Here is a 23,609-nt window from a genome sequence, read left to right as displayed (position 1 = left end):
AGAATGAATTTCACCCCACCGCGCAGGAATCCGGCCGGGTGGTCACTCACTCTTCACTTAATATATTTTTTTTGCTTTTTTTTTTTACATCTTATTTACAACTTTAAATTCCAACCCCAAGCTCCGGCCATGGATTTAGTTGCCAAAATACGGCCCGAGAGGGGTTTTTTTAGCTTCTCCGCAGAGAGCTTTTAGCTTCTCCTTAGGGATGGCACAACGTTAAAGCCCGACAGAGCCTTTTGCTCCATAACCGCTAGATTTACCGATTTGTGGAATCTTTAAACAATTAAATCGCGTCGAAGGCCGACATTTGACATCACCTTGATGATTCGGGGGCTTGGCCAACAGCTTTGCCTCGACTGAGTACAGACCGCAACCCCTCTTCAAGGAAGGGAACCCCCCCGCCCTGAAACCCAAAAACTCCCGACCGAGACACTTGGGAATTCAACCGTCGCTGTTTCGCCCCGTCCGGTACAACAAACATTTGTAACGGCACAGTGTCTCTTTTTCTACCGGTCAGCGCAGTCCTACGGTTCGGTCTGTCGCTAAAGGTGAAGTCGATACGGGCAAGCGGCGATGTAATCCGGCAGCGAGCGCTGCCCGTTTCCTCTTGGCTTCGTAGGGTGGTTGGTTGGGGTTTTTTTTCTCCCCAGGCTGAGGGAATAGCCAGAGGTCCACGGGGAGCGGCGCCGAGGATAAACGCTCACATCCCGTTTGCGCGACGGGCTCTGCGAGAGGGAAAACAACGCATCGCTTGTCAGCGCCCCGGCTGGGGAAGGCGCGTGGAATCAAACTTGCAAGTTTCGGCTGTAATTTAAGAGCCGCTTGGGGAAAAAAAAAAAAACAAAACACACCAAAACACCCCAAAAAGAATAATAATCCATTTCTCAACGTCTTTACCTTGAGTCCGTGTTCACGTCAAGATTTCCTGCCTGCCCGAATCCTGTATAGATCCGCCCACTCTCTCTGCGTGGTGTTTCTCCATCACTTGCAGGACGTCCTCCAAAATGGACGGCCCCAAATCCACGTGGAGGGAGAGGAGGGAGCCGGCGTGGGAGAGGAAGGGCGGCTCGGCGTTGCCCCTCTCCTCGGCAAAGCCGTTCGTTGGGGCGGCGAAACGCGAGGCGCAGGGATGCGGCAGCGGGGCGGCGTTCCTGCTCTCGTCATCCTCTCCGGCTTCCCAGCCTCGCGCCGGCGGAGCTTTGTCATCGAGGTGCAACCGCGGCGGTTTCGGTGGAGCTTGCGCCGAGGGCAGCGTCAACGCCTGCGGCCCCCCGATGACGGGTAAGGAAATGGCGTTTTTGAGGAGGGGAGATGAAGTCTCCAAAGACGGCTGCTCGTGGCCGGAGATGGTGGCCGTCCTGGAAAACTCGAACGGCACCGCGTCGGGGCTGTCCTTGTCGGAGTCAAGGCTGCCTGCGGTCCTGGGGAGGAGGTGAAACTTGCCCTGGAGGAAGGAGATGTCCCCAAACATGTCGCTTTCCCCGCCACTACCGATGTGAATCGTATGCCTGAAGTCCCCCAGGGGCGGGCTGATCATGTCGGAGGAGAGGATGTCGCGGAGCTTCTCTTTCTTCCCCTTCCTGCTGCCCCTCTTCAGGTAGATCGGCACCTTGGTGGACATCGTGCCGAGGAGCAAAAGCTCTTCCGCGCCAACTCAAGAGATGGTCGTCTTCCTAGAGCTCAGCAACGCCGGCTTTAAAAATATTCTGCAAAATCAAAAAAAATAAAAAGGAAAAAAAAAATGCTTAAAAGCAAGTCGTAACACGTAGGACGGAGATCCTCAACGTCGACACGTCCCAGGAAATTAATTCCAGACGCTCTCGGTTTCTCTATCTAAAGTTCATTGGCTGCGTTATTGATAACAGAACAACTCAGGTAATTAAATCCAGGCGCTCGGGGCCTCTCCTCAAGATTTGTTTTGAGTGGGAGGAAAAAAAAAAAAGAAATCAGGAACAGGGTTAGAGCTGGAAATCCAAGATTTGCGTTTTTGTAGAGGGAGTCGGGGTCCGGAGTTAAAGGTTGGGAGAGCACAGCGTTGGAAAGCAGCTTTTCTAGCCCAAAAGAGGAGATGTTGTCATTTCAGTTCCCTCTCCCCTTTGCCAGGCGGAATCCAGCCCCACCCAGCAACAAGCTAAAATGAAAAATAATAGAGATTAAGGCAGGAGAGGGAAGGAAATTGGTTTTTTTCCCCCGTTTTAGGCGTGTTCATCCAACCGTGACAGTTCACGCCTTCAGTTCTAGGTGTGATTTTTCAGCTGCGGGGAGGAACAAGGCGAAAATGGGCGTTTTTTGCGACAATACGTTACGTACAGCCTGGGGAGACGCCTCGCTGGGACAGAAAAAGGGATGAAACAGGTGTCAGGCCACCGGAGCGTCACTTTTTAAAATCAGCAAGTGGAAAAGTCTGGAGCTTTAGCTTTTATGGCTTATTTTCTGGGAAAAAATCAATCCCATCTCGCCGTGTTTCTATAAAACCATACCCCATCTGCCGTCGCCTGCAAGTACAAAGCGGCTAAAACAACCACCCGTAACAGCTTCCAGCCCGTTTTACGCCCTTTGTCACACCCCTCCCGGTACAGCCGCACCTGGAAAGCGAGAGCCGGCGGTGAAACCACTGGTGAAACCACCGCGGCCGAGCTCTGCTCCTCAAATCGACCCCTGAACCGTCCTGCCTAGAGGTCACGAGCGATTCCCCGGTTGTGGTTTTCCGTCAGCCGCCACCGACGAACAGCTCAAAGCCCGGCTGGCTGCTGGGAAAAACAGTCGTTCCCCCTGTGTTTCGCAGCCCCGGCAACCACGTCAGGCGCTTTCTGTCCGAAACCCGCCCCAGCTGGTGCCAAAGAGCCGGCGAAAACCAGTCTGCGGCCGACGAATCGAGCTGGGTGACCTCCCCGAGGGCTGAGGGTTCGGTTGCGGCAGGAGCCATGCGCCCGGCGGCGTTGAACGCCGCGTCCGTCAGCGGGCGGCGGCTCTTCGGGATCCCGAGCGCCGGGGATTCGCGGCGGCGCCGTCCCACTGAGACTGTGGAGCGCTGCTGGATCGTCCTGCCCCTTCCCTGAACCACACCTGACCGCTGCCCTTTAACTTTTGTATTAAAAGTATAAAAATAGTACGCGGAGGGATGGAGAATCCCACGTTCAGCTCCAACCACCCCATGCACCGTCGTCATCGTTAAAGCGCTGCCGCAACTGCGTCTGCGGTCTCATCCTGTCTACGCCGCTCACTTTATTCCCCCCCCGCCCCGTGCTCTCTCCCTGGCGCCGAGAAACGCCGTTACGTCTCCCCGCCTGCGAACAGAGACCCACGTACGCGCCGCTACGGCCGGGGACGCTCCTGAGGTCACGTTCGGTTGACAGCAGCCGGGGGGGAGAAGAGCCGGAGCGGCAGAAGATCACCCCAAACAGCCCGAAACGAAGGGCGGATGAGGTGTCGGCGGTGCCGTCGGCATCAGGAACGCGGCTCTGGGAGGAACGCGGTAGCCGGTAATCCCGTTCCCGGTGGCTCTGGCCAGGGAAAAAAAAATCCTGACGGTGCAGAATTCGTCTTCGTTAATCCCGGGTGGATTAAAGCGGGCGGCGTAATGACAGGCTGTGGAGGCGGCGGCTGCGCCGCTCGCGTGAAATACAGGCGCCGCGAGGACACCGGGAAGGGGAGGGTGAGAAGATGATGGCGGAGCCGCTGCCGGACGCGGAGAGACGGGGAATGAGAGAAGCGCTTCTTCACGGAGATCTGGATTCGGGGGAGCGCCGGTGCTCGCCAAAACCCCTGCCAGATGCACCGCCGCGAGCCACCCCTTGCGCCGCGCTGGGCGACCGCAGAGCGCCGTGGGTTAGCTGCAAAAAAACCCTGAAATGGTTTTAAAAAAAGAGTGGGTTTGTAGGAAAAAGCCCCTCTCGACGCGCGGAAATATTTAAAGTTTTCAGGTTAGGCCGTGGGGTGACGGGGAGCCGAAAGGACAACACCCGGGTTTTGGTTCGAACGTCTTCCACCGGCACCGAGCAGAAATCGCTCTCCCTCACCCCAATTTTTCCCCGGCCGAAGACCCGGCACCGCGCCGGGACAAAGGCTGCCCGTGATCGCCGGAGCGAGCTCCCGGGGCCGGGTGAACGCTGGGAAAGTTCAGGGTAGCGTCCTTCCCCTTCGTGCTCAGCGAGAGGAAAAAAAAAACGCCCTGAAAAAAAAAAGATTATTTGCCGCCGGTGCTGTCAGCAGGCCCCAAAATACAGCGAATAGGGTTTTTTTGGATCAGAGAAATCCTTAAAATCCCTTTTTCCGGCGTTTTCCAGTGCCGACGGCCAAGTAAACCTGCTCGGAAGCCTGATTCCCTGCGGCGGTGATGCAACACGGGTGGGAAGACAGGTTAGAAGAGGAGCAAACCCACAATAAAACCCTCAATAACTTATTTACGCGTGTTTTCGCCGGCGCGGGGTCCCCTCGCCGTCGGCCGAGCTGCGGCGGGCGCATCCCCGGCGGTCGAAGGCTTGAACCCAAAGCGCTTCGCTCGCCGATCAGCGCTGCGTGACGAGCTGTGCCCCGTTAGGCGCTGCGGTTCGGCGGCGGCGGCGACTCGCCGGGCTGTCGCTAATTAGCGTTTCGTGACAGTACCCTGGCTGAAACCTCGTTAAAAAGAATCCGAGAAATAATCCAGGTGGCCCGCGAAACGGAGACGCGGGGCTGCCGGGAAAGAGAGAAACAGGGGAAATCGGGTGTTTTGTCGCAGGATAAAAGCGGGAGGGGGCTTTGGGGAAGAGCTGAGGTCTTCAACTCAACCCCCCCGCCTCGTTAGGCTTCGTTTTGGCTTCTCCTCGTTAAGAAATCAGCCGAAAACCCGAGGACGAGATTTAATATCCCCCCCCAGCATCTCGGCCGGCGTCCGCCTCCGGGATGCTCACCCGATTTAGCTTTTTCATTCCCCAGGGAGTAAAATTTGGGGCTTTTTTTGTCCCGTTTTCATCCATTCAGGCTTTGGTACACGAAATCTTGTTTCTTTTCCGCCTGTTTTCAGAAACTTAGTCTTCGGTTTGTGACAATTTTGTTTCCTTTTGGCCTCTTTTTCAGACATGTAGGCTTCGCTACGTGAAAACTTTGCTCCTTTTTCATCCGTTTTCAGGAATTTAGGCTTCACTACACAGAAATTTGGTTCCTTGCTGCCCGTTTCCGGCAATTTATACCTCACTACATGAAAATTTCTTCCTTTTCTGCTTGTTTTCAGCAATTTAGGCTTCGGGGACACATTCATTTTGGGTTTTTTTGCCCCATTTTCAGCAACTTCGGCTTCAACCCCTGAAAATTTGTTTCTTTTCCTGCCTGTTTTCAGCAATTTAGAGTCTCTACACGAAGATGTGTTTCCTTTCCGCCCGCTTTCAGTGTTTTATGCTTTGCTACACAAAAACTTGTTTCTTTTACCCCACTTTTAACAATTTACGCTTCGTTACACGAAGACCCAGCACGTCCTCAGCCCCCCGGTTACTCGCAGAGCAGCGACTTTCCCGTCCCGGCGTCTCCGTAAACTATTTTATCAAGATCCTGCAAAAATAGCGATTAAGCGACGGGGGCTTAAACTCATTTTCCAGCTTGAAGGCGCGGAAAATCGAGCGAGCGCGCAACCGCCGCCGAAAACGAAGCCGCTTCCTCCCATCCTTCCTCTTTTTGGGGCTTTTTGGGGCTTTTATCGGTGCCCAGAGAAAATCCTCGCCTAAAGATTTGCACCTGGGGAGAGATTTCGCCCACTTTTTTTTTTCCCCATGGAGGGAATAGTTGCGGGGGAGATGGAAGCACACCCCCTTTTCCCGTGGCCCCTGAGCCGGAGGAGCGTCGGGGTGCGGAAAAGTGACCCTTGGGGGAGCAGCGGCCCTTCGGGATGGGGATTAGGGAATTTTTTTAGGGAATAGGGATGTTTCGGAGCGCTGCCAAAGGCCGTAGCTGGTGGGGTGGGAGCGTCGATCCGTGGGGAAGAATTTCTCCGAGATCGGTGAAACCAGGGAATTAATTTTTCTCTGCGGGGTCGCGGTGATGTTGCCGGCAAAGCCTTGAGCATCCGGCGCCGAATCTGGATAAGGGGCGCGCGGCGGATCGGCAAGAGCTGCCGGCGACGTCTCCGTGCCGAGGTTCGCCACAGCACAGCGCGCACGGCAGCGCAGGCCGCCCGCGTCATCAAACGCCGTTGGGTTGGTGGGTTTTGGTTTGGTTTTTGTTTTGTTTTGTGTTTTTTTTTCCCCCCAGGACCAGGAAAACACCGACATTGGGGATTTTCACCGACATTGGGGATTTTCACCGACAAGGAAAATCCAAGGAGAAACGTTGGCGGATGAGGCACGGTAGGAAAACGCGGCGGCCTCAACCGTAGCCGAGCCTGTCCCGTGCCTCAGTTTCCCCCGGCTGCAGCGGTGACAAGCCGAAGCCGAGAAGGAAAAGGGAGGGGGAAAAACAGGCAAAAAAAGCCTTAAAACCAGGAAAAAAAACCCTTTAGGGTGGCTCCTCCCAGCCGAGCCCCACCCGAGTGCCGGCGGGAGCGCCGGGAATTCCTGAGTGGAGATCACGGCGAAGCATTCGGGGTGGGATGAGGGCACAGGTCGCTCCTCTTTCCCCGGGATGGGGTCGGAGTTTGCTCCGGCTCGCCAGGCAACTCCTTAAAAAAACAAACATCCCCACCCCCCACCCCATAAATCCCTGTTTGAACTGAAAAATCCCCCCCTGGAAAATGCCGGAGAGCCGGATCCGGCCTCCCTCATCCGTCTATTTCGGGGACCCGTCGGCTAATTTAAGCCGGGGGCAGTTGGAAACGGCGCAGCTGGGGGCTGCGATTCAGCAGTCGCTGCGGGGAGCCGGGGAGGGGGCGGGAGGGAATCCGGTCCTTTCCTTTCCTTGGAAAAAAGGAGGGAATCGTTCCCCCTCCCTCTAACCCGGGGCTCGGGGACGCAAAACCGGTTTCTTTTTCACCCCCCCCGCCCCACCTCATCCTCGGCATCCCGGGGATTTGCGCGCCGGTGCCGTGAGCTGACGGGAAAAAGAGGCCGAATTCCACCCCCCCCACCCCCGGCTCCCGCATTTACCACCGTGTCGTGCGTCCCCCAGACCCTTACGCTTGCGGCAGGGAGGGGGAGCGGAAAAAGAACCTCACCGGAACGCAAAACCGGGATGGCGGCCGACGCTCACCGTGTCTTCCTCCCGGTCCGGCGGCCGAGCGGGAGCCAACCGCGACCGTTCCCTTCCTCCCAACGCCGGAGCGTCGGCGCCGCCGGCTCCGAGCCAACGGGAAAGCCCCACCCCGGCACGGGGCCTCTCTTCCCAAAGGGGGGCTTCCTTTTTTCCCCGGCTCCCCCTTTTTCTTCCCGAAACAGGGAGCGACAGCGTTCGCTTCTCACCGGGACGAAGAGCCGGAGCGGCTTCGCCTTTCCCTCGGCAGAGCGGGAAGCGCCGTCGTGCCTCGATTTCCCCGCGGAAAGACGCCGGCATCCGCGGTTCTCGGTCAGGGAAAAAAAGAAAAAAATATCCCTGGGGAAATAAAAATAGAAGTGGAAAAATTCCCGCCGGTTCCGGAGGGAAGCGGGGGATTCCCACCCCAAAAAATCCTTGGACAACTCCTAATTCATGGCATGGGCCACCCCCCGTCTCCGAAACGACACGGCGGCGTGAAAGTGGCTCCGTGCCGGGAGCCTGCACTCGTTTAAATCCCAAATTAGCCTCGTCCTCGAGGAGCAGCTAATTAAGGGGCGAAGGAGACGCCGGCTGCTGCGCTTGAATCGACACCCCCCCCCCCAATTCCGCCCCGCGGCGCCCAGCGCGTCCCGCTTGTTTGAACCAAACCTGGCGTTTTTCTGAGGGAAACCGAGGCTGGATGAGGAGCCTCAAAGCCAAAAACGAGGAGAAAAATGGGGTTTTTGCTCCCCTCCTCCTGCAGCAGGTGGAAGAAAAGCCGGAAATCCGGAAAAAAAGCAGGAGAAAAAAAAAAGCAAGCAGCTTTTTTATCTTTTACCCACGTTGGGGAAAAAAACCAACATTTTATTTGGGGTGAGAAGCGCTAAAAACCAGCAAAGGATGAGAGGAGCAGCCGAGGCTGAGACGCGACGGTGGAGAAGACCCCAACGCTGCCCAGCCTCTTCAGCACGGCTGTTTGGGGAGAAAACGGAGCTTTTCTGGCAAATCCTGGCCGGCCGGGGTCCACACAGAAACCGCAAGAGGATCTCCCTCCCCTGGCCCCGTTTTCTCCTGGTTTTCCCCTAAATATGCTCTAACGCCCACACGGGATTTAAAGGGCGAGAGAAGATAAACACGCCGCTCCGGAGGGAGCCGGTAATAAGGCCAGGCAGGTAATTAAGTGGAAAATTAACGAAGGGAGGCGCGCGCCGGCTGACGAGGTTGTAACGACCCCGCGGCGGGGAGGGGTATGAAAACTCCTTCCCTTTTTCACATCGGATTTACCTTTTTTCCACCTTTACAGGCCCCTGGGCACCGGTTAATGAATCGCTTTCGGACTAATTAAACTCCGATTCCCATAACAACGAAGCTCGGCGCAAATGACATCACCCAGGAGGTGAATCCAGGACACCGGTACCCCGGCAGACGATTTCGGTCCCCCCACCCGCCAAGATTCCCCTTTCCGCACCCGGATTCCCCTTTTCTGCCAATAAATCCAGCTGGATGATTGTCTTCATTTACTTAACGAGCACATCCTCCCGCTCCAGCTAACGAGCGACCCCAAATCGCCCATCCACACCCCGAAAATCACCCCGCGTCGCTGCTAATCCCGGGCGTCCGAAACCACGCCTGTAAAAACCCGCTACAAAAATCGCCTTCCTGCGCCTCGCGCTTATCGTTAATCCATTAATTAGCGGTTATTAGGGTGAGGTCTCCGCCCGCCGTCTGCAAACAATGTCCCACCGCGTTGGGGCGCGGCCCAGGGTCGACGACGGGAACAAACGCACGCGTTTCGGCTGGTTTTGGGGTTTGTTTTGTTTTTTTTTTCAAAGTGTATTTTAACACTCATTTGTTTCTGTGAAGAAATTAAGTTTTAGGTGGAAAAAGGCTCAAAGAAATAAATCTCCGTTAGAGAAATTTAAATTTTAACGACTTGAGCGGCGACACACGGACTCTTCCGCTCGCCTTCGACGTCCTCCCGCTGTACGTACAGTCGGCCGTAGGTACCCCCGACCTGGCCCTTCGTCAGCCGGCCGGGATTGACGCAGACGCAACCCAACACCTCCTGCGGGAACACGAGAGCGACGGTGACGCAGCCGGACAACCGCGACCACCCGGCTACGGTCGATCCGGATGCCTACAGCCGCCCGGAACGCCGCCGCCGCGCGCGAGGCCGCGCTTTGTTCGCGCCGGAAGCCGGGTTTTGCCCGAAGAGGTGGGTTTTTGGGCGGCTTTTTCAGCAGGGGCGCGCGCACCGCCCCACCTTCACGAAGTACCGCAGCTCCGAGGGGGTGACGAGGACGTCCGGGGTGACAGGTAACGAGGCGTAGCTGTAGCAGCTCTCGTAGTCGACGTTCAGCTCCTCCGAGGGGGGATACAGCGGGTAGTAACTGCCCGAGGGGCGGGAAAAGGGGTTACCACAGCCCGGAACAACCGCCTTCGCCTGTAGCGACAAGCCTCCGACACAACCAGTAGATTTGGGGTAGAAAGAGTTGGTTTTGCTGGGGTTTTTTTTTTTTTGGTGTTGCCAGGTATCTGCTGTCTCTGAGCAGCTGACGCGCGCCGGTCCGGAGGACTTGCAGCGCTAACACCCTCTGCATCCTGGTATTAAAGGGTTATCAAACCCCAAAAGGATGTTTTTTAGGTTAAAAAAATAGACTTTAAAGGGGAAGAGAGTGAGAAAAGTACAGGATTTCCTTCGTTTGGCCACAAAAAAGCCCTTTTTGGGTTCAACCGGGTGTTCGTAGCCTCCTCACCTCCTCTGCGTCAGGATGTGCTTGAGGATTCGCGTGAACCTGTCCGAGATCCCGGATGAGCTGCAAGAGAAAACGAGCTGTAAAACGGTTAAGGGAGGGAAAAAAGGAAAAAAAAAACCCAAAAAACACCACAAAGGTCGCAGTCTGTGCCGATTAATTAGGCACGCAGCCTAATTAACGACCTGACGGCGGCGGGATGGGGACAACGCTGCCGCCCCAGATGCAAAGGGAGAGAAAGGAGCCGCCGGAGGAGACAACCGAGGGGCGGCAGCCCCGTTCCCGCCGGAGACCCTGCCGCTTCGGGGCTGGATGCGACCGCCGGCGCTCCCGAATCCGCGCGTCCCGCCGGCGCCCACCTGCTGATCTCCTCGGCGCCCATGTGGAAGAGGACGTCGGTGGAGGTCAGGCCGAAAACGACGCCGTCGATGTCCAGGGTGCAGGGGTCCGACACGAAGCGCACGCGCTGCGGCGGAGGGGAAGAGGGTGACACCGGGTCGGGCTGGGGGTTTGCCAACCCTGCCGTCGCCAGCGTGAAACAGAGCCCAAAACACCCCAAACCCACCCAAACCCGCCCCAAAACGCCCCAAACCCGCCCCAAAACGACACCAGTGCGCTCAGCGTTCCTTAAATGCCCCAAACCCCCTAAAATGCCCCAAACCCGCCCTAAAACACCCCAAACACGCTCAGCATTCCTTAAATGCCCCAAACCTGCCCTAAACCGCTCAGTATTCCTTAAATGTCTCAGACCCGTGTTAAAATGCCCCAAACCCACGCTAAAACACCCCAAGCCCGCCCCAAAATGCCCCCCAACACATTCAGCACTCCTTAAATGGCCCAAACCGGAGCTAAAATGCCCCAAAATGCCCCCAACATGCTCAGCTTTCCTTAAACGCCCCAAACCCGCCCTAAAACGCCCCAAACCCGCCCTAAAACGCCCCAAACCCGCCCTAAAACGCCCCAAACCCGCCCTAAAACGCCCCAAACGCGCTCAGCATTCCTTAAATGCCCCAAACCTGCGTTAATACGCCCCAAACCCACGCTAAAACACCCCAAACCTGCCCCAAAATGCCCCCCAACATGCTCAGCATTCCTAAAACGCCCCAAACCAGTGCTAAAACGCCCCAAACCCGTGCCAAACCGCTGCCATCACGCTGGGCTTTCCTCAAACACCCCAAATCTGCCCTAAACCCCCCCCAAACCCCCCCAACGTGCCCCAAAACCCCCGCGCACGCCCCCCCCAGCAGCAGCAGAAGCTGCTTTTCCGGCGATGACATCAGCTCGCTGCGTTTAATTCCCCGTTTGTCCGTTAGGCGTCCCGGGGGACACCGTGATCTAACGAGCGAGGCGCAGGGACCGACGGATTCTCGTTCCCAAATCCCTTCTCCCCCCTCCCCGCAAGTTGTGGTTTTACTGGTATTTGCTCCCAAAAATGATGCATATTTTTTTGGGGGGAAGGAGGAAAAATCGCTGCTGGATTAAAAAAAAGATTCTGGGGGAAAAAAAACCCCAAAAGCCCAAGATTTAAAAAGTGGGAATTTCACCTCAAACTTTGGCAACTTGTTTTTGTTCTCCTGGAAAATTCCAGGTTTTTTGGCTTCTTTGGGGTAAAAAAACCCCCAAAACCCCGAATTGGCGATCGAGGCTTCGTTACCGGTTTGTCGTCCTTCGACAGCTCGGGGTAGAGGAACGGCGGCTGCGGGTAGACGTAGTCGTGGTGGACGTCCCGCGCCGAGGGAACGATGACGAGCTGAGAGCCGGCGCTGGCGGAAAACAGGATTTAAAAAAAAAAAAAAAAGAGGGAAAAACCAGGTGATTAGGGGACAGGGATGAGGCGAGAGGCGGCGCGACGAGAAAAAGAGGGAAAAACCGGGGGATTAAGGAGCGACGATGAGCGGAAAACTGTCGGAATAAAAAAAAAAACCCAGGGAAAACCCAGGTGATGAATCAACGGGAACATTTTGGCACCTAAACCCGGCGCTTTACGTGGAAAATACAGCCGGATGCCCTGAAAAATAGCCCGTTTTGGGGCACTGTGACAGCGGGAGGAGCCAAAATTTGCCGAAATTCCCCCAAAAGCCGCTCAGCTGTTGCGGGAGAGGGGTTTCGGGACGACACCGCAGAGGGGGGAGAAGAAAAAAATGCCGCCAACCGCTCCCGGCGCCTTTCTCCTCGGATTTTTTTTTTTTGAGGGGGGGAAAAGCCAGGATTCAGCTGTAAATCACGCCTGGCAGCAGGCAACCGCGACTCAAATCCGTTTCGGAGCCCGTTACGAGTTTTTCAACCGAAATCTAACGATTTTTTCCCCCCCCTCGCCACCTCCGCCGCCTGTTTGCCCGGCGGGAATCCGTGGAAACGCCCCGTCTGGCTCCCGTTTGGTGTCAAAAGAGGAGATTTTGGGCAAAAAGAAAAAAAAACTGCTTGTGGAAACCGGAATATCGTCACGCGGTCGCCGTCCCCACCTTCTCGTCCCTTCGATTATCGTTTTCAGGCAGAGCTTGAAGACCTCGGTGAAGGACCCCAGGAGCTGGCAGTTCTACGGATTGAGGGAAAACAACGGGATTTGCACGATTCCCTCTTTTTCGGGGGGTCTGCACAACTCCCCCCCACCTTCCCCGGCTTCTTCGCGCTCCCCGAGTCCGGCACCGCGGATCCGTCGACCCCAAGCCCACGCGGATGGAGGAGTATTTTGGGGGGGGGAAGAAAAGAAAAATCGCCCCCGTCTGACGCGGGCTCCGAGCTGGGGGGTGCCCTGCTGAGCCCCCCACCCCCAGGGATGAAGCCGAAGGGGGGACCCCGGGGCGCCCCAAATTCTCCCTCACCTCCACTTGCTCGTGCTTGGCATCCAGAAACGGCCCAAACTGCGAAGAAACGGTGAAAAATCAGAGAAAAATCACAAGCGGGGACCCCCCCCACCGGGGCCAACGCCGGGAGCCACGTGAAAACCGCTAAACCGCCCAGAAAAAGGTTTTTTTAATTATGTTTCTTAATTAAGCTCAAATTTTATCCTGGACCCCCAAAGCGGTCGGGGCAAACTGGTAAAAAGCAGCGCATCCTTTCCGAGCGCGCAGCCAGGCTCAAAGAGCGCGAGTTCCTCTTAAAACGGGGCTTTTTTGTCACTTCGGGGGGGAAAAAAAAAGGGCGTTTTGTCAATTTAGAGTGAAAAAAATGGGCGTTTTGTCACTTTCGGGCGAAAACCGGGTGTTTTGGGGTTACGCCTGAGCCGTCTCTCTCCTCGGCGCCGTTTTTTTAAGCCCGTTCTCAAGGTTTGGAAACCGAAAACGCGTTTTTACGCCGCGGCTTCTCGTCTTAGAACGTATAATCGCTTTAATTAACATAAATAATGGGTTTATCTAATAAAACCGGGCGACCCCGTCCCCGCCGCGGCCCCTCACCAGGACGCAGACGTCAGGGCGGTCGCGGGCGATCACCTCGACGAGGTCGGCGAGCGGGTCGTAGGCGATGCTGTCGGAGGTGGTGTAGGGCCCGCAGGCCACCAGCACCATCCTCTGCTCTGTGGGGCCGCGGGGAGAGGTTTTGGGGTGAAAAAGCGGGGATCCGGGTCCTTTCCGTGGTCCGGGGGGGAGGTTTGACGCATCCCGGCTTTAAACCGCAGCGGCCGGGAAAGCGTCGGGGCTCACCTGGCGCCGGCTCTGTCGGCGTGTGGAAGGGAAGGGGCACGCCCTGCGGATAAACCATAAATTACCTCAAAACCCTCGTTTTTTATCCCAAAAACCAGCTTCGAACCCGTCCGGCGGGACGCCGTCACCGCCACGCCGTCACCGCCACCTCGTAGAGCTTCGAGACCACCATCTTCCTCCCGGTGCTGTTGGTCCCCTCCAGCGCCACGATCTAAAGGTGGGTGACAAAACGGTGTCGAAAGGCTCAAAAAAAACCCAAAACACCACCTCAAAAAAAAATATATTTTGGGGGGAGGGAAATCGGGGCGTTTCAACCCCGCGCCCCAAAATCCCCGCAGCCGCACCTGCCCGGGAAAGAGGGAATATTCCTTCAGCTCCGAGAGATCGAGGGGGACTCGTCTGCCCGCGGAGCGCGCCCGGTCGCCCTCCAGCACCGCCGATTTGGCGTTGAGCTTCCCGTTGCTGTCGCAGCCGATCTGGCCCAACACCGTCACCGGTTCCTACGCCCCCCCCAAAAAAAAAAGCAAACCCCCAAAAAACCCCTCAAAATGGTAAAAGATGCGGTTTGGGAGCGGGGCGTCGGGGTGAGAGCCGGGGTCTTCACCTGCGCCGGCAGCGAGACGGAGGCGAAGTCCTCCAGGCGATGGCGGCTCTTCAGCGCGTCGCCGAGCTCCTCGATCCTCCAGGACAACACTAGGGAGGGAGCACAGGCGGTGTCCGCACCCCAAAACGCCCCCCGAAAACGGGGTCACCGCTAAACCGGGGTGAAGGGTCGCCTCCCCGAGCCCCTCCGCGCTCTCGGCGTCACCTTCCCGGACGTCGAGCGCTTTCTGGAACATGAATTTGTAGCTTTTGGTCAGATTTTCTTCCGGGGAACCGTAAAGTTTCGGGGTACAACCGCGACCGCCGCGGCCGCTCCAAGAGGGACCCTGGACGGAGCCGAACGAGGCCACCACCTCCCCCCGGCTGCCGCGCGCCGCGTATTTTTGGGAGGGAGTGACGCTGCGGGGAGAAAAAGGGGGTGACGGTGACAACCGGCCGGCACCGGCGCCAGCACGACGGTCCCGCCGCGACGGTTTACCTCGGGGAGAAGCTGTTGGGAGAGAAGAGCGCGTAAGGGCTGCGGGAGGAGAGGGTCCGCTTGGGCCGGGGGTTTTCCGGGGTGGAATTGCTGCGTTTTTGGGAATTCTAGGAGGTAAAAAAAAAAAAAAAAAAAAATTAAAAACACGTTAAAGAAAAAAAAACCAAAAGGGACTTTTGGGGCGAGGGGGTTTCGGGGCAAAAAACGGGAAATTTGGGGGCGGGTTTTAAGGGGCTGGCGCCCACCTTGGACGGCGTGGCGTAGGCGTCCAGCAGCTCCTCCTCATCTTCCTCGTCAAGGCTGCCGGCTCGTTAAGGAGCACCCCAGACCCCTCTTTTTGGGGCGACCCCCACCAGCACCCCCCTCGGCCACGAATTCCTCTCCTTAACCGGCGCTACCGAGGCCTCGCAGGGGTTAAGGGGATGCGGCCCCCTCCCCGTAACCCCCCGTTTTTTTGGGGGGGGGGGTGTCGTTTTTAGGACTCGCCCCCAAACCCGCGGGATACAGCTCCTGCAGGGAGCGGACGTCGTGGAGACCACCGCAGCGGCCGCCCCCCCGCCGGGCCGCCCGGCCGCCCCGCTTGGCCAGGACCTGGAGGAGGAGGAGGAGGAGGAGGAAGGGTGAGCCCCTGCGTGTCCCCGTCCCCCCCCCGACTTCTCCCGGGGGTTTTGGGGGCGGGGGGCTATGGGGGGACCCCTCCCCTCACCTCGTGCTCGAAGGCGTCGAGGCCGTCGGCCGAGAGCTCGGTGCCGAGGTCTTTGCTGGTGACGAAGGCCAACAGCTCGTTAGCCAGCGCCACCGGGCCCAGCCCGTGGGTCAGGCACAGCTCCACCACTGCGGGCAGGGAGGGGTTAACGGGGCTGGGGACCCCCCCGGGGATCCCCCCCGCCCCCGCTGCGCTCTCCCCGTCTCCTGACACCCCCCCCCAGCCCCCGGGACCCTCCTGCCCCCAAAACCTGGCAGCTCCCCGGGTCGTGACCCCTGGGGTCACCCCCCGCGGTCCCCAACACCCCCCCGGAGCCCCCCAACACCTCCCCTGCACCCCCAAACAGCCCTCTGACACCCCCGGCCCCCCAATATCCCCATAACCGCCCTCCCCGACACCCCCAGCCCCCCGATATCCCCATAACTGCCCTCCCTGACACCCCCAGACCCCCCTGACCCCCCAGAACCCCCCCGACACCCCCAGACCCCCGATATCCCCATAATCGCTCTCCCTGACACCTCAGACCCCCCAACACCCCCTCAACCGCCCCCCCGACACCCCCAGACCCCCCGACACCCCCTCAACCGCCCTCCGACACCCCCAGACCCCCCGACACCCCCTCAACCGCCCCCCCGACACCCCCAGACCCCCCGACACCCCCTCAACCGCCCCCCTGACATCCCCAGACCCCCCGACACCCCCTCAACCGCCCTCCGACACCCTCAGACCCCCCGACACCCCCTCAACCGCCCCCCCGACACCCCCAGCCCCCGGCCGCGCCGCGCCGGGGCCCTCACGCCGGGCGGGGACGCCGTCCCCGTGGCAGCGCAGCTCGAAGAGCCGCAGCTCCCGCAGCACCGCCTCGGCCGACACCGGCTCCGGCCCCGCCATGGCCCGGCCGAAAAGCCCGCCCGAGCGCGACAGCGCCGCGCTTGACGGCAGCGGGGCCGGAACGGGGCGGGGCCGCGCCTTATGGGGGGGGTGAGGCGGGGCCGCGCCGGAAGGGGGCGGGGCTATGCAGATGTAGAGGATCAACAGGTCAACAGGAGAGGGACGAGAGGGGAGGGGGCGTGGCCGACGCACACCCCCTCTAACTGCTCCGCCCACGGGGGGGAGGGGATGGCGGGAATTTTCCCGCCCTCCCGGGGTTTCCTCGCGGCGCCACCGGGGAACGACCCGCGGGGCCCGCCCAGACCCCGGCGGGATCCGGCGGGATCCAGCCTGATCCCCGATGGGATCCGCCCTGATCGCCGACAGAACCCACCCAGACCCCGGCGGGATCCGCCGTGACTGCCGGCGGGATCCAGCCTGATCCCCGACGGGATCCAGCCTGATCACCGACAGAACCCACCCTGATCACCGACAGAACCCACCCATTCCCGGCGGGATCTGCCGTGATCGCCGGCAGAACCCACCCAGACCCCGGCAGGATCCACCTTAATCCCTGGCAGAACCCACTCAGACCCCCGGCAGGATCTGCCGTGATCCCCGACAGAACCCACCCAGATCCCCAAAGGGATCCAGCCCAATCCTTGACGGGATCCAGCCTGATCCTCAATGGGATCCAGCGTGATCCCCGACAGGATCCAGCCTGATCCCCAACTGATACTACCCCACCCCCCTCCCTGATCCCTAATGGGATTGAGCCTGATCCCTGACAGAACCACCCCCCCAATCCCTGATGGGATCCAGCCCCATTCCCGACAGGATCCAGCCCAATCCCCGATGGAACCCACCCAGATCCCTGATGGGATCCAGCCCGATGCCCAACGGAACCCACTCCGATCCCGGGCAGGGTCCCCCGGCACCTCCTCACCCGCCGGCGGCCGCAGCCGCCTCAGCCCCTCTCCCGGCTCCCGCCGCGACGGGCGTTTCCCTCGGGATCCGCCCGGACGCCCGCCGCGTCCCCAGGGCCCCGGAGCCGCCGGCGGGGGGAGAGGAGCTTCGGTTTTAGCGAAGCGTCGCCGCGTCGGTTCTTTTTCGCGCTGAGTTTGTGGGTTTAATGTCGTTTTTACGCCATTAAAAACGCGCCGTCAGGGCGGCCGGGAGGCGGCGGAGCCCCAGCCGAGGCGCCGGGGGACAGCGCGGAAGCGAGAGGCGGCCGGAGCGGGGCTCCTTCGGCGGGGAGAGGCACAAAAACCGTGCGATTCCCCCCAAAAGAGCCCCGCGAGAGGCGAGCGGAGGGGCCTTTCCTCGGCCGCCAGGCCCTTCCCGCCGCGGAAAAAGCCCCAAAAAGCCCCAAAAAAGGGAAAAGGCAGCGCGGTTCTCCGGCGGCGAAGGCACGTGGGGGCCGGCTCAGGCGAACATGGTGAGCTGGAGCCACTGCGGGAGGAGGAGGAGGAGGAGGAGGAGGAGGAGGAGGAGGGGGGTGAGGAAGGCGCAGGGCGGGCGCAGCCCCCCGCCGCCCCGCGGGTACCTGCAGCAGGTCGAAGGTGACGACGCCGTCGCGGTCCGCGTCCAGCGCCTGGAAAAAGCCTGCGGCGAGGAGGGGGGAGGTCAAGCGCCAGCGGGGGTCGAGGGGAAAAATGGGGAAAACGGGGCAGGGTTGAAGCGGAAAATTGGGGAAAATTGGGGACAAGCAGCAGGATTTAAGGGGAAAAATGAGGAAAACGGGGCAGGGTTGAAGGGGAAAAATGAGAATGACCTGAGCAGGATTTGAAGGAAACGGGTGGAAAAAGCGGCAGGGTTGAAGGGGAAAAGTGAGGAAAAATGGGGCAGGATTTAAGGGAAGAAGTTGGAAAAACGGGGCAGGGTTGAAGGGAAAAATTGGGGAAAAGCAGCAGGATTTAAGGGAAGAAGTTGGAAAAACATGGCAGGATTTAAGGGGGAAAATGAGGAAAAATGGGGCAGGATTTAAGGGAAGAAGCTGGAAAAACGGGGCAGGGTTGAAGGGAAAAATTGGGGAAAAGCAGCAGGATTTAAGGGAAGAAGTTGGAAAAATGGGGCAGGATTTAAGGGGGAAACTTGAGGAAAAACAGGACTTAAGGGGAAAAGTGAGAAAACCCCCAGAATTTAAGAGGGAAAATCAGGGAAAAAACCCACTTTTCCTGTTAGAGCCTGTGGGTTTTTCTCCAACTTTTCCTGTTTAGTTCCGTGGAAAAGTTCAATTTGGGGAAAAACTGGAAAAACCTGACAGGAGTTAAGGGGAAAACTGCAGAATTTAACAAAAGAAGTGCCATAAAAAGCAGGATTTCAGGGGAAAAGTTGGAAAACCCAGCATGGCTTACGGTGAAACGTTGGAAAAAAACACACTTTCCTGTTAAAAAGTGCAAAAAAGGCAGCAGGGTTTAATGGGAAAAAACTGGAAAACAGGATTTAAAAAAAAAAAAAAAAAGGGTATTTTCCAACTTTTCCCCTTAAATCCTGCTCTTTTGTGTGCTTTTCCCCGCTGCCGGCTTTTCCATCTTTGCCCTGAACTTCTGCGGGCTTTTATCCAACCTTTTCCACAGAATTGGATGAGAAAATTGGGGGAGGGAGGGAAAACCCGACTTTAAATCAATTTTTCCCCATTTTTCCTGTGAAATTATGGGGGAAAAGCGGCAGGCTTGGCCAAAACGAGTGTTTTTTTGCGGGGGGAAGCGTCACTCACGGAACATGGTCTCCAGGCGCACGAGGCAGCAGACGAAGTTGTCGAAGTCGATGGCCAGGTCGGGCTCCGCGTAGCGGGTGATGATCAGCTCGTGCAGCTTTTTGTTCAATTTATAGCCTTTTTCGGGGAAAAAAAAAAAAAACCCAAACCCCCCCAAAAACGGCAGCTGAGGCGGGGCGGGGGGCGGCGCTAACGAGGCTCGGGGTTAATTGCCGGGAGCCGGGCGCTCACCCGCCGCCTCCAGCGCCATCCGCATCTCGTAGGCGCTCATGCTCCCCGACTTGTCCAGGTCGAACTTGCGGAAGACGGCCTGCGAGCCAACCCCCCCCCCCAAAAAAGGGGGTCACCCCTCGGGGGGGAGACCCCAACCCCCCCCCCGCACCCCAAAACCCCCCGTTTGGGACCCACCAAGTAGTTGCGGATCCTGTTCCACAGGACGTTGAACTCCACCAGCCCCAGCTTGCCGTTGCCGTCTTTCTATGGGGCAGGAGGGGGGGTTAAGGAAAGCTGGGGGGCAGCCGGGGGGCAGGGAGGGGAGAAATCGGGGCGTAACACCCCAAAACCAAAAAAAAAATAAAAGGGGGGCAAGAGGGGGGCGGGGTGTCGCCCCCCACAAATCCGGCGCGGGAGGATACGTCCATGAGGTTGACCATGCTGCGGCAGGACTCGGTGCTGAAGCCTTTGGTCCGGAGATCTTTATCTGCGGGGAATCGGGTCGTTATCGTTATTTGCCTTAACGAGCTCGAGCGGCAACTCACCGAATTCACCGCGAGCCGGGTTTGGTTCGGGGGGGGGGGTGTTCGGTTTGGTTTTGGTGTTTGTTTGGGTTTTTTAAGCGAACTCACGCTTGCCGATGATCCGGTTGAGGATGGTCTGAAGCTCCGCGACGCTGATCTCCATGTCCTGCGGGGAGAAGCGGCGGTGTCCTCCGGCAGCCGTCACCCGCCGGCGGCGGCACCGGTGCCGGTAACCCCCCTCTTACCGCGCCCGCCAGCTGCTTGAAGAGTTGCTTGAAGTTGTCATCGATCTGGCTTTCGGAGAGCACTTTCTGAGGGCAAAAACGGCCGGTTCGGCAAAAACGGCGAGGCCTCGGCGCCCCGCGGCGTCGCCCGCCGCCCTCACCTCATCCGGCAGCGTCGCCTGGATCTTGTCATCCATTTCCCTGCGGAGATAAATAAGGGCGAGCTCGACCTCGAGAGCCGCCGAAGGGCTCGTTAGCGCTAACGAGGCCTCTCTTACTCGGTGCCGGCTTTCTTCTCGGAGAAGACGCGGAGGACGAAGTCTCCCTCCTTGTTGGGCTCGAAGGTGGAGGGCACCACGATGTACTCCCCCGGCGGCAGCCGGAACCGCGTGCTCACCTCCCGCAGGTTGATGAACTGCTCGGAGCGGGCGCGCGAGGCGTTGGCCAGGAAGAAATCCCGCTTCAGGTGGACGCCGGATTTCCCCACGTGCTGCCGGGACCGGGTTAGAGTGAAAAAAAACCCAACCCAACCCCCAAAACCGCCAAAAACACCCACCAAAAAACACCCCGAATAACCCCAAAACCACCTGCCGGCGCGGAAGCGGTGGCGGTATCGCCGCCGCCGAGTTGTACCCACCTCGGGAGGAACCTGCGGGGAGAGGAGAGAAGTGAGGGTGCGCGGCGGCGCCGGGGGACGCCGGGCGACGCCGGGCGACGCCGTTACCTCGTAGACGGCGAACCCGATGGTCTCCATGTCCTTGCCGTAACGGCGCTCGCGGCGCCGGTGCTTCTGCATCAGCGCCAGCAGGAAGCTGCAGCCGGGCTCGCGCCGACCGTCCTCGTCCCCGTCGTCGTCCACCTCCTCCAGCTGGATCTTGAACTGGGGGTTTATCCAGAAAGTGGCTGAAAAAAGGCAAAAAAGGGCAAAAAAGAAGAAGGTAAAAAAAAAAGGTAACTCGATGCCAAAACCCAGCGTTTTTGTGGCAGAACTTCCCCGCCGGCGGCGCCTACCGGGGTAGTTCCTACAGCCGCCGGCCGTGCTGCCGCGCCGCCACGTCCCGTCGTAGAGCCGCGTGTTCCACTTGCGGAATTTGCGGGATTGGAGCGCGTCGGGGGTGAGGTTGCAGATCTCCAGGCGGGTGAATTCCCGGAGGAAATCCCGGAAGGACATCCTGGGGGAAGAGGAAGCGCCGGCGGTCGGGAGCGGATGATTCCCCTCTTTTTCCTGGTGCAAAACGGCTGGGAAAAGGGGGTTTTGGTGGGGCTTTTTTTTAAATTTTTGATCCCTTTGCGCTTACCAAAATTCACCGTCCTCCATTTTCACCATCAGCTGCTGCCTCAGCGCCGGCTCCACCGCGTTCCACTCGGACGAGCTGCGGGTGGCGGACGGATCTCAGCCCCGGGGGCCCAGCCGCCTCGTTAACGCCCGCTAACGAAGCCCCGCGGGCCTCACCCGTCGCTCCAGGGTCCCGTCCATTCCACTTCTCCCCAGGGATTGCGCACGCGGATCAGGCCCAGGGACTGCCCGCGGTAGTCGATCTGCGAAGGGCGCCGTCAGGGCCCGCCGCCCGAAAAGCGCCGTTTTTCTCCCCAAAAACGCGGCGCCTCTCACCTGCTCGGCCCCCGTCACCGAGTACGCGTGGCCCTTCACCAGCTTCTTGAACGTCACCGCCTCCATGTCGAAGGCGCTCGTTATCTGCGAGGAAACGCGACGGCGGCCGCGTCAACGGCCGGCGCCGCCGCGTCAACGGCCGGCACCCGTATTCCAAACGGTCGGGCGAAAGACTCCCCAAACGGCGGTTTTTGAACCCAAAAAGGCTCCTCACGTCGATGGAGCAGCCGAGCAGGGAGCCGCGTTCCAGCGCCTTGAGGACGATCCGGTAGAGGTCGGCGGGGGGCTTGCGCAGGTCGTACCACTCCGTCACGCCGCCGGTGAAGTCCTCGAAACCCTCCGAGGTGCTGCCGCCCGCCAGCGCCTCGTAGCAGCCGTTCACCCTGCTTGGGCGCCAGGGAAGAGCTGACGGGCGTCTTTTTGGCGTTTCGGGGGGTTTTTCGCCCCAAAAGGAGGAGGAGGAAGAGGAGGGAAGCGGGCGAGGACGGACTTGGCGTAGGCTTTCTCCAGCAAGGCGCTCCAGAACTCGGTGCCCTCGGCGGAGTGGACGAAGAGCAGCTTGCCGTCTTTGGTGGGCAAGTAGTCGTCCACCACCACGTCCAGCCACTCGCCGAATTGCCAGATCTGAGGGGGAAGAGGCGGCGAGGCCGAAGGCTACACCCACCCTTTTTTTTTTTTTTTTTTTCCCCTCTTTTTTTATTCAGGGAGCGGCATTTCGGGGGAGAAAACGCTCGTTTTTTGGGTCCCAAAGCGCGTATTCCCCGCCAGGACGGGTTCGTTAGGGAAACGGCGGCGGAAAGTTCGGCATCGCCCCGGCGGGAGATGAACCCGGCGGCCGTTTTGTGGCGGGGAGCGCCCGAATTGCTGGCAAAATGGTGGGGGGAGCCCCAAAATGGGGGAGAGGAGCCCAAAAATGGTGGGGGGAGCCCCAAAATGGGGGAGAGGAGCCCCAAAACGGTGGGGGGGAGCCCCAAAATGGAGGAGGGGAGCCCCAAAACGGTGGGGGGAGCCCCAAAACGGTGGGGGGAGCCCCAAAACAGGGGAGAGGAGCCCCAAAATGGTGGGGGGAGCTCCAAAATGGGGGAGGCGAGCCCCAAAACGGGGGAGGGGTGATCCAAAATGGTGGAGGGGAGCCCCAAAACGGTGGGGGGGAGCCCCAAAATGGTGGGGGGGAGCCCCAAAATTGGGGAGCAGTGGTTTAAGCACCTCACCTGGAAGTGGAAGATGCCGGCGTAGCCGTGCTGGAAGCTCTGCCCGTGCGGCACCACGCGGTGAAGGATGGTCTCGTTGAGCGTGAGGGAGGCGATGGCCGCCAGCAGCCAGCAGTCACCTGCGGGCACCCGTTTCCTCTCAGTTTTGGGGCGAAAAACGCAATTTTCCGGTCACTCACCACCCAGGGTTTCTTTTACGCTCCGCAGGCGTTTAGGGGGAAGCCGCGGCGGGCTCCGCCACGACCCGCCGGCGAGAGCGCCGAAGCCGCCGGCGGCAACGGCGAAACCGTCCCCAAAAATCTCCGCTTTGAGGCAAAAAAATAGAAAATCAGGCAAAGCGAAGCGTCGGCGCTCCCTACCCAGCGCTCCCTGGCAGATGTCGGTGCGCGTGGCCCCGTCCACGATGAACTGCGGGCGCGGACACAGCTCCTGCGGGGCGAGAGGGAGGGGAAACGCCCCCCATTCATCACCAAAATTCACCCAAATCACCCCAAATTTGGACACTGCCGCGTTCTTCCTCAGCGCCGCTGCCGGGGAAGAGCTCGCCGCGCTAACGACGACCGTTACGCCGAGGGAATCAAAACGCGACCGGCAAGCCGGCTCCCGACGCCGTTAATTAGCGCCCGCATCGTTAACGCCCCGGCTCACCGTCGGCCTCTTCCATTGGACGCCGTGAGTTTTGGCAGTGCCGGGGCCCAGCTCGCGGAATCCGAGGGACGCGGGCGCCGGCGGGAAGGTTTGGTCGCGGAAGAGCGTGCCGGAACGCCGGCATTCCTCCACCAATCGCCCGTAGTCCTGTCCCAGGTACCGCACCGCGTTCTCGTGCCGGCCCAGCCCCAACGCCTTCGCCCGTTGGCGTTGCACCTGCGCCGAAACGCCGGTGCAGTACACCGGCACGATCGGCTCCTCCGCCAT

At 59.3% G+C, this 23,609-nt stretch overlaps 3 protein-coding genes across 3 annotated transcripts; all 3 read right to left on the bottom strand.

Moving 5' to 3' along the window:
• Nucleotides 1-497: 497 nt before the first annotated feature.
• On the bottom strand, nucleotides 498-2,110 carry CDC42EP2 (CDC42 effector protein 2). Its single transcript, XM_082012393.1, has one exon. It carries the CDS (start codon nucleotides 1,622-1,624, stop codon nucleotides 914-916), a length of 711 nt encoding a protein of 236 aa, XP_081868519.1. The 5' UTR covers nucleotides 1,625-2,110; the 3' UTR covers nucleotides 498-913.
• A 6,681-nt stretch (nucleotides 2,111-8,791) lies between these two features.
• Nucleotides 8,792-16,212, bottom strand: POLA2 (DNA polymerase alpha 2, accessory subunit; the record flags this gene model as incomplete). Its single annotated transcript, XM_082012416.1, has 18 exons — nucleotides 8,792-9,205; nucleotides 9,404-9,530; nucleotides 9,897-9,956; nucleotides 10,253-10,359; nucleotides 11,548-11,656; nucleotides 12,356-12,429; nucleotides 12,716-12,754; nucleotides 13,289-13,407; nucleotides 13,535-13,577; nucleotides 13,683-13,745; nucleotides 13,879-14,034; nucleotides 14,139-14,227; nucleotides 14,343-14,536; nucleotides 14,616-14,722; nucleotides 14,861-14,915; nucleotides 15,121-15,206; nucleotides 15,322-15,449; nucleotides 16,119-16,212. The coding sequence occupies 18 exons, from the start codon at nucleotides 16,210-16,212 to the stop codon at nucleotides 9,059-9,061; spliced, it is 1,797 nt and encodes a 598-aa protein (XP_081868542.1). The 3' UTR covers nucleotides 8,792-9,058.
• Nucleotides 16,213-17,414: 1,202 nt separating this feature from the next.
• Nucleotides 17,415-23,609, bottom strand: CAPN1 (calpain 1; the record flags this gene model as incomplete). The annotated part of the gene is made up of 21 exons (XM_082012415.1): nucleotides 17,415-17,643; nucleotides 17,738-17,796; nucleotides 18,911-19,027; nucleotides 19,142-19,220; nucleotides 19,319-19,387; nucleotides 19,546-19,610; nucleotides 19,756-19,813; nucleotides 19,893-19,958; nucleotides 20,033-20,072; nucleotides 20,150-20,361; nucleotides 20,509-20,520; nucleotides 20,596-20,774; nucleotides 20,883-21,043; nucleotides 21,170-21,244; nucleotides 21,325-21,410; nucleotides 21,484-21,567; nucleotides 21,698-21,866; nucleotides 21,974-22,107; nucleotides 22,695-22,813; nucleotides 23,054-23,123; nucleotides 23,343-23,609. 21 exons carry the CDS (start codon nucleotides 23,607-23,609, stop codon nucleotides 17,617-17,619), a joined length of 2,148 nt encoding a protein of 715 aa, XP_081868541.1. The 3' UTR covers nucleotides 17,415-17,616.

The sequence above is a fragment of the Phaethon aethereus genome (genome assembly GCF_964289735.1).
Source record: "Phaethon aethereus genome assembly, chromosome: 37".
NCBI lineage: Eukaryota > Metazoa > Chordata > Aves > Phaethontiformes > Phaethontidae > Phaethon > Phaethon aethereus.
This window is presented reverse-complemented; position numbering and strand designations above follow the sequence as displayed.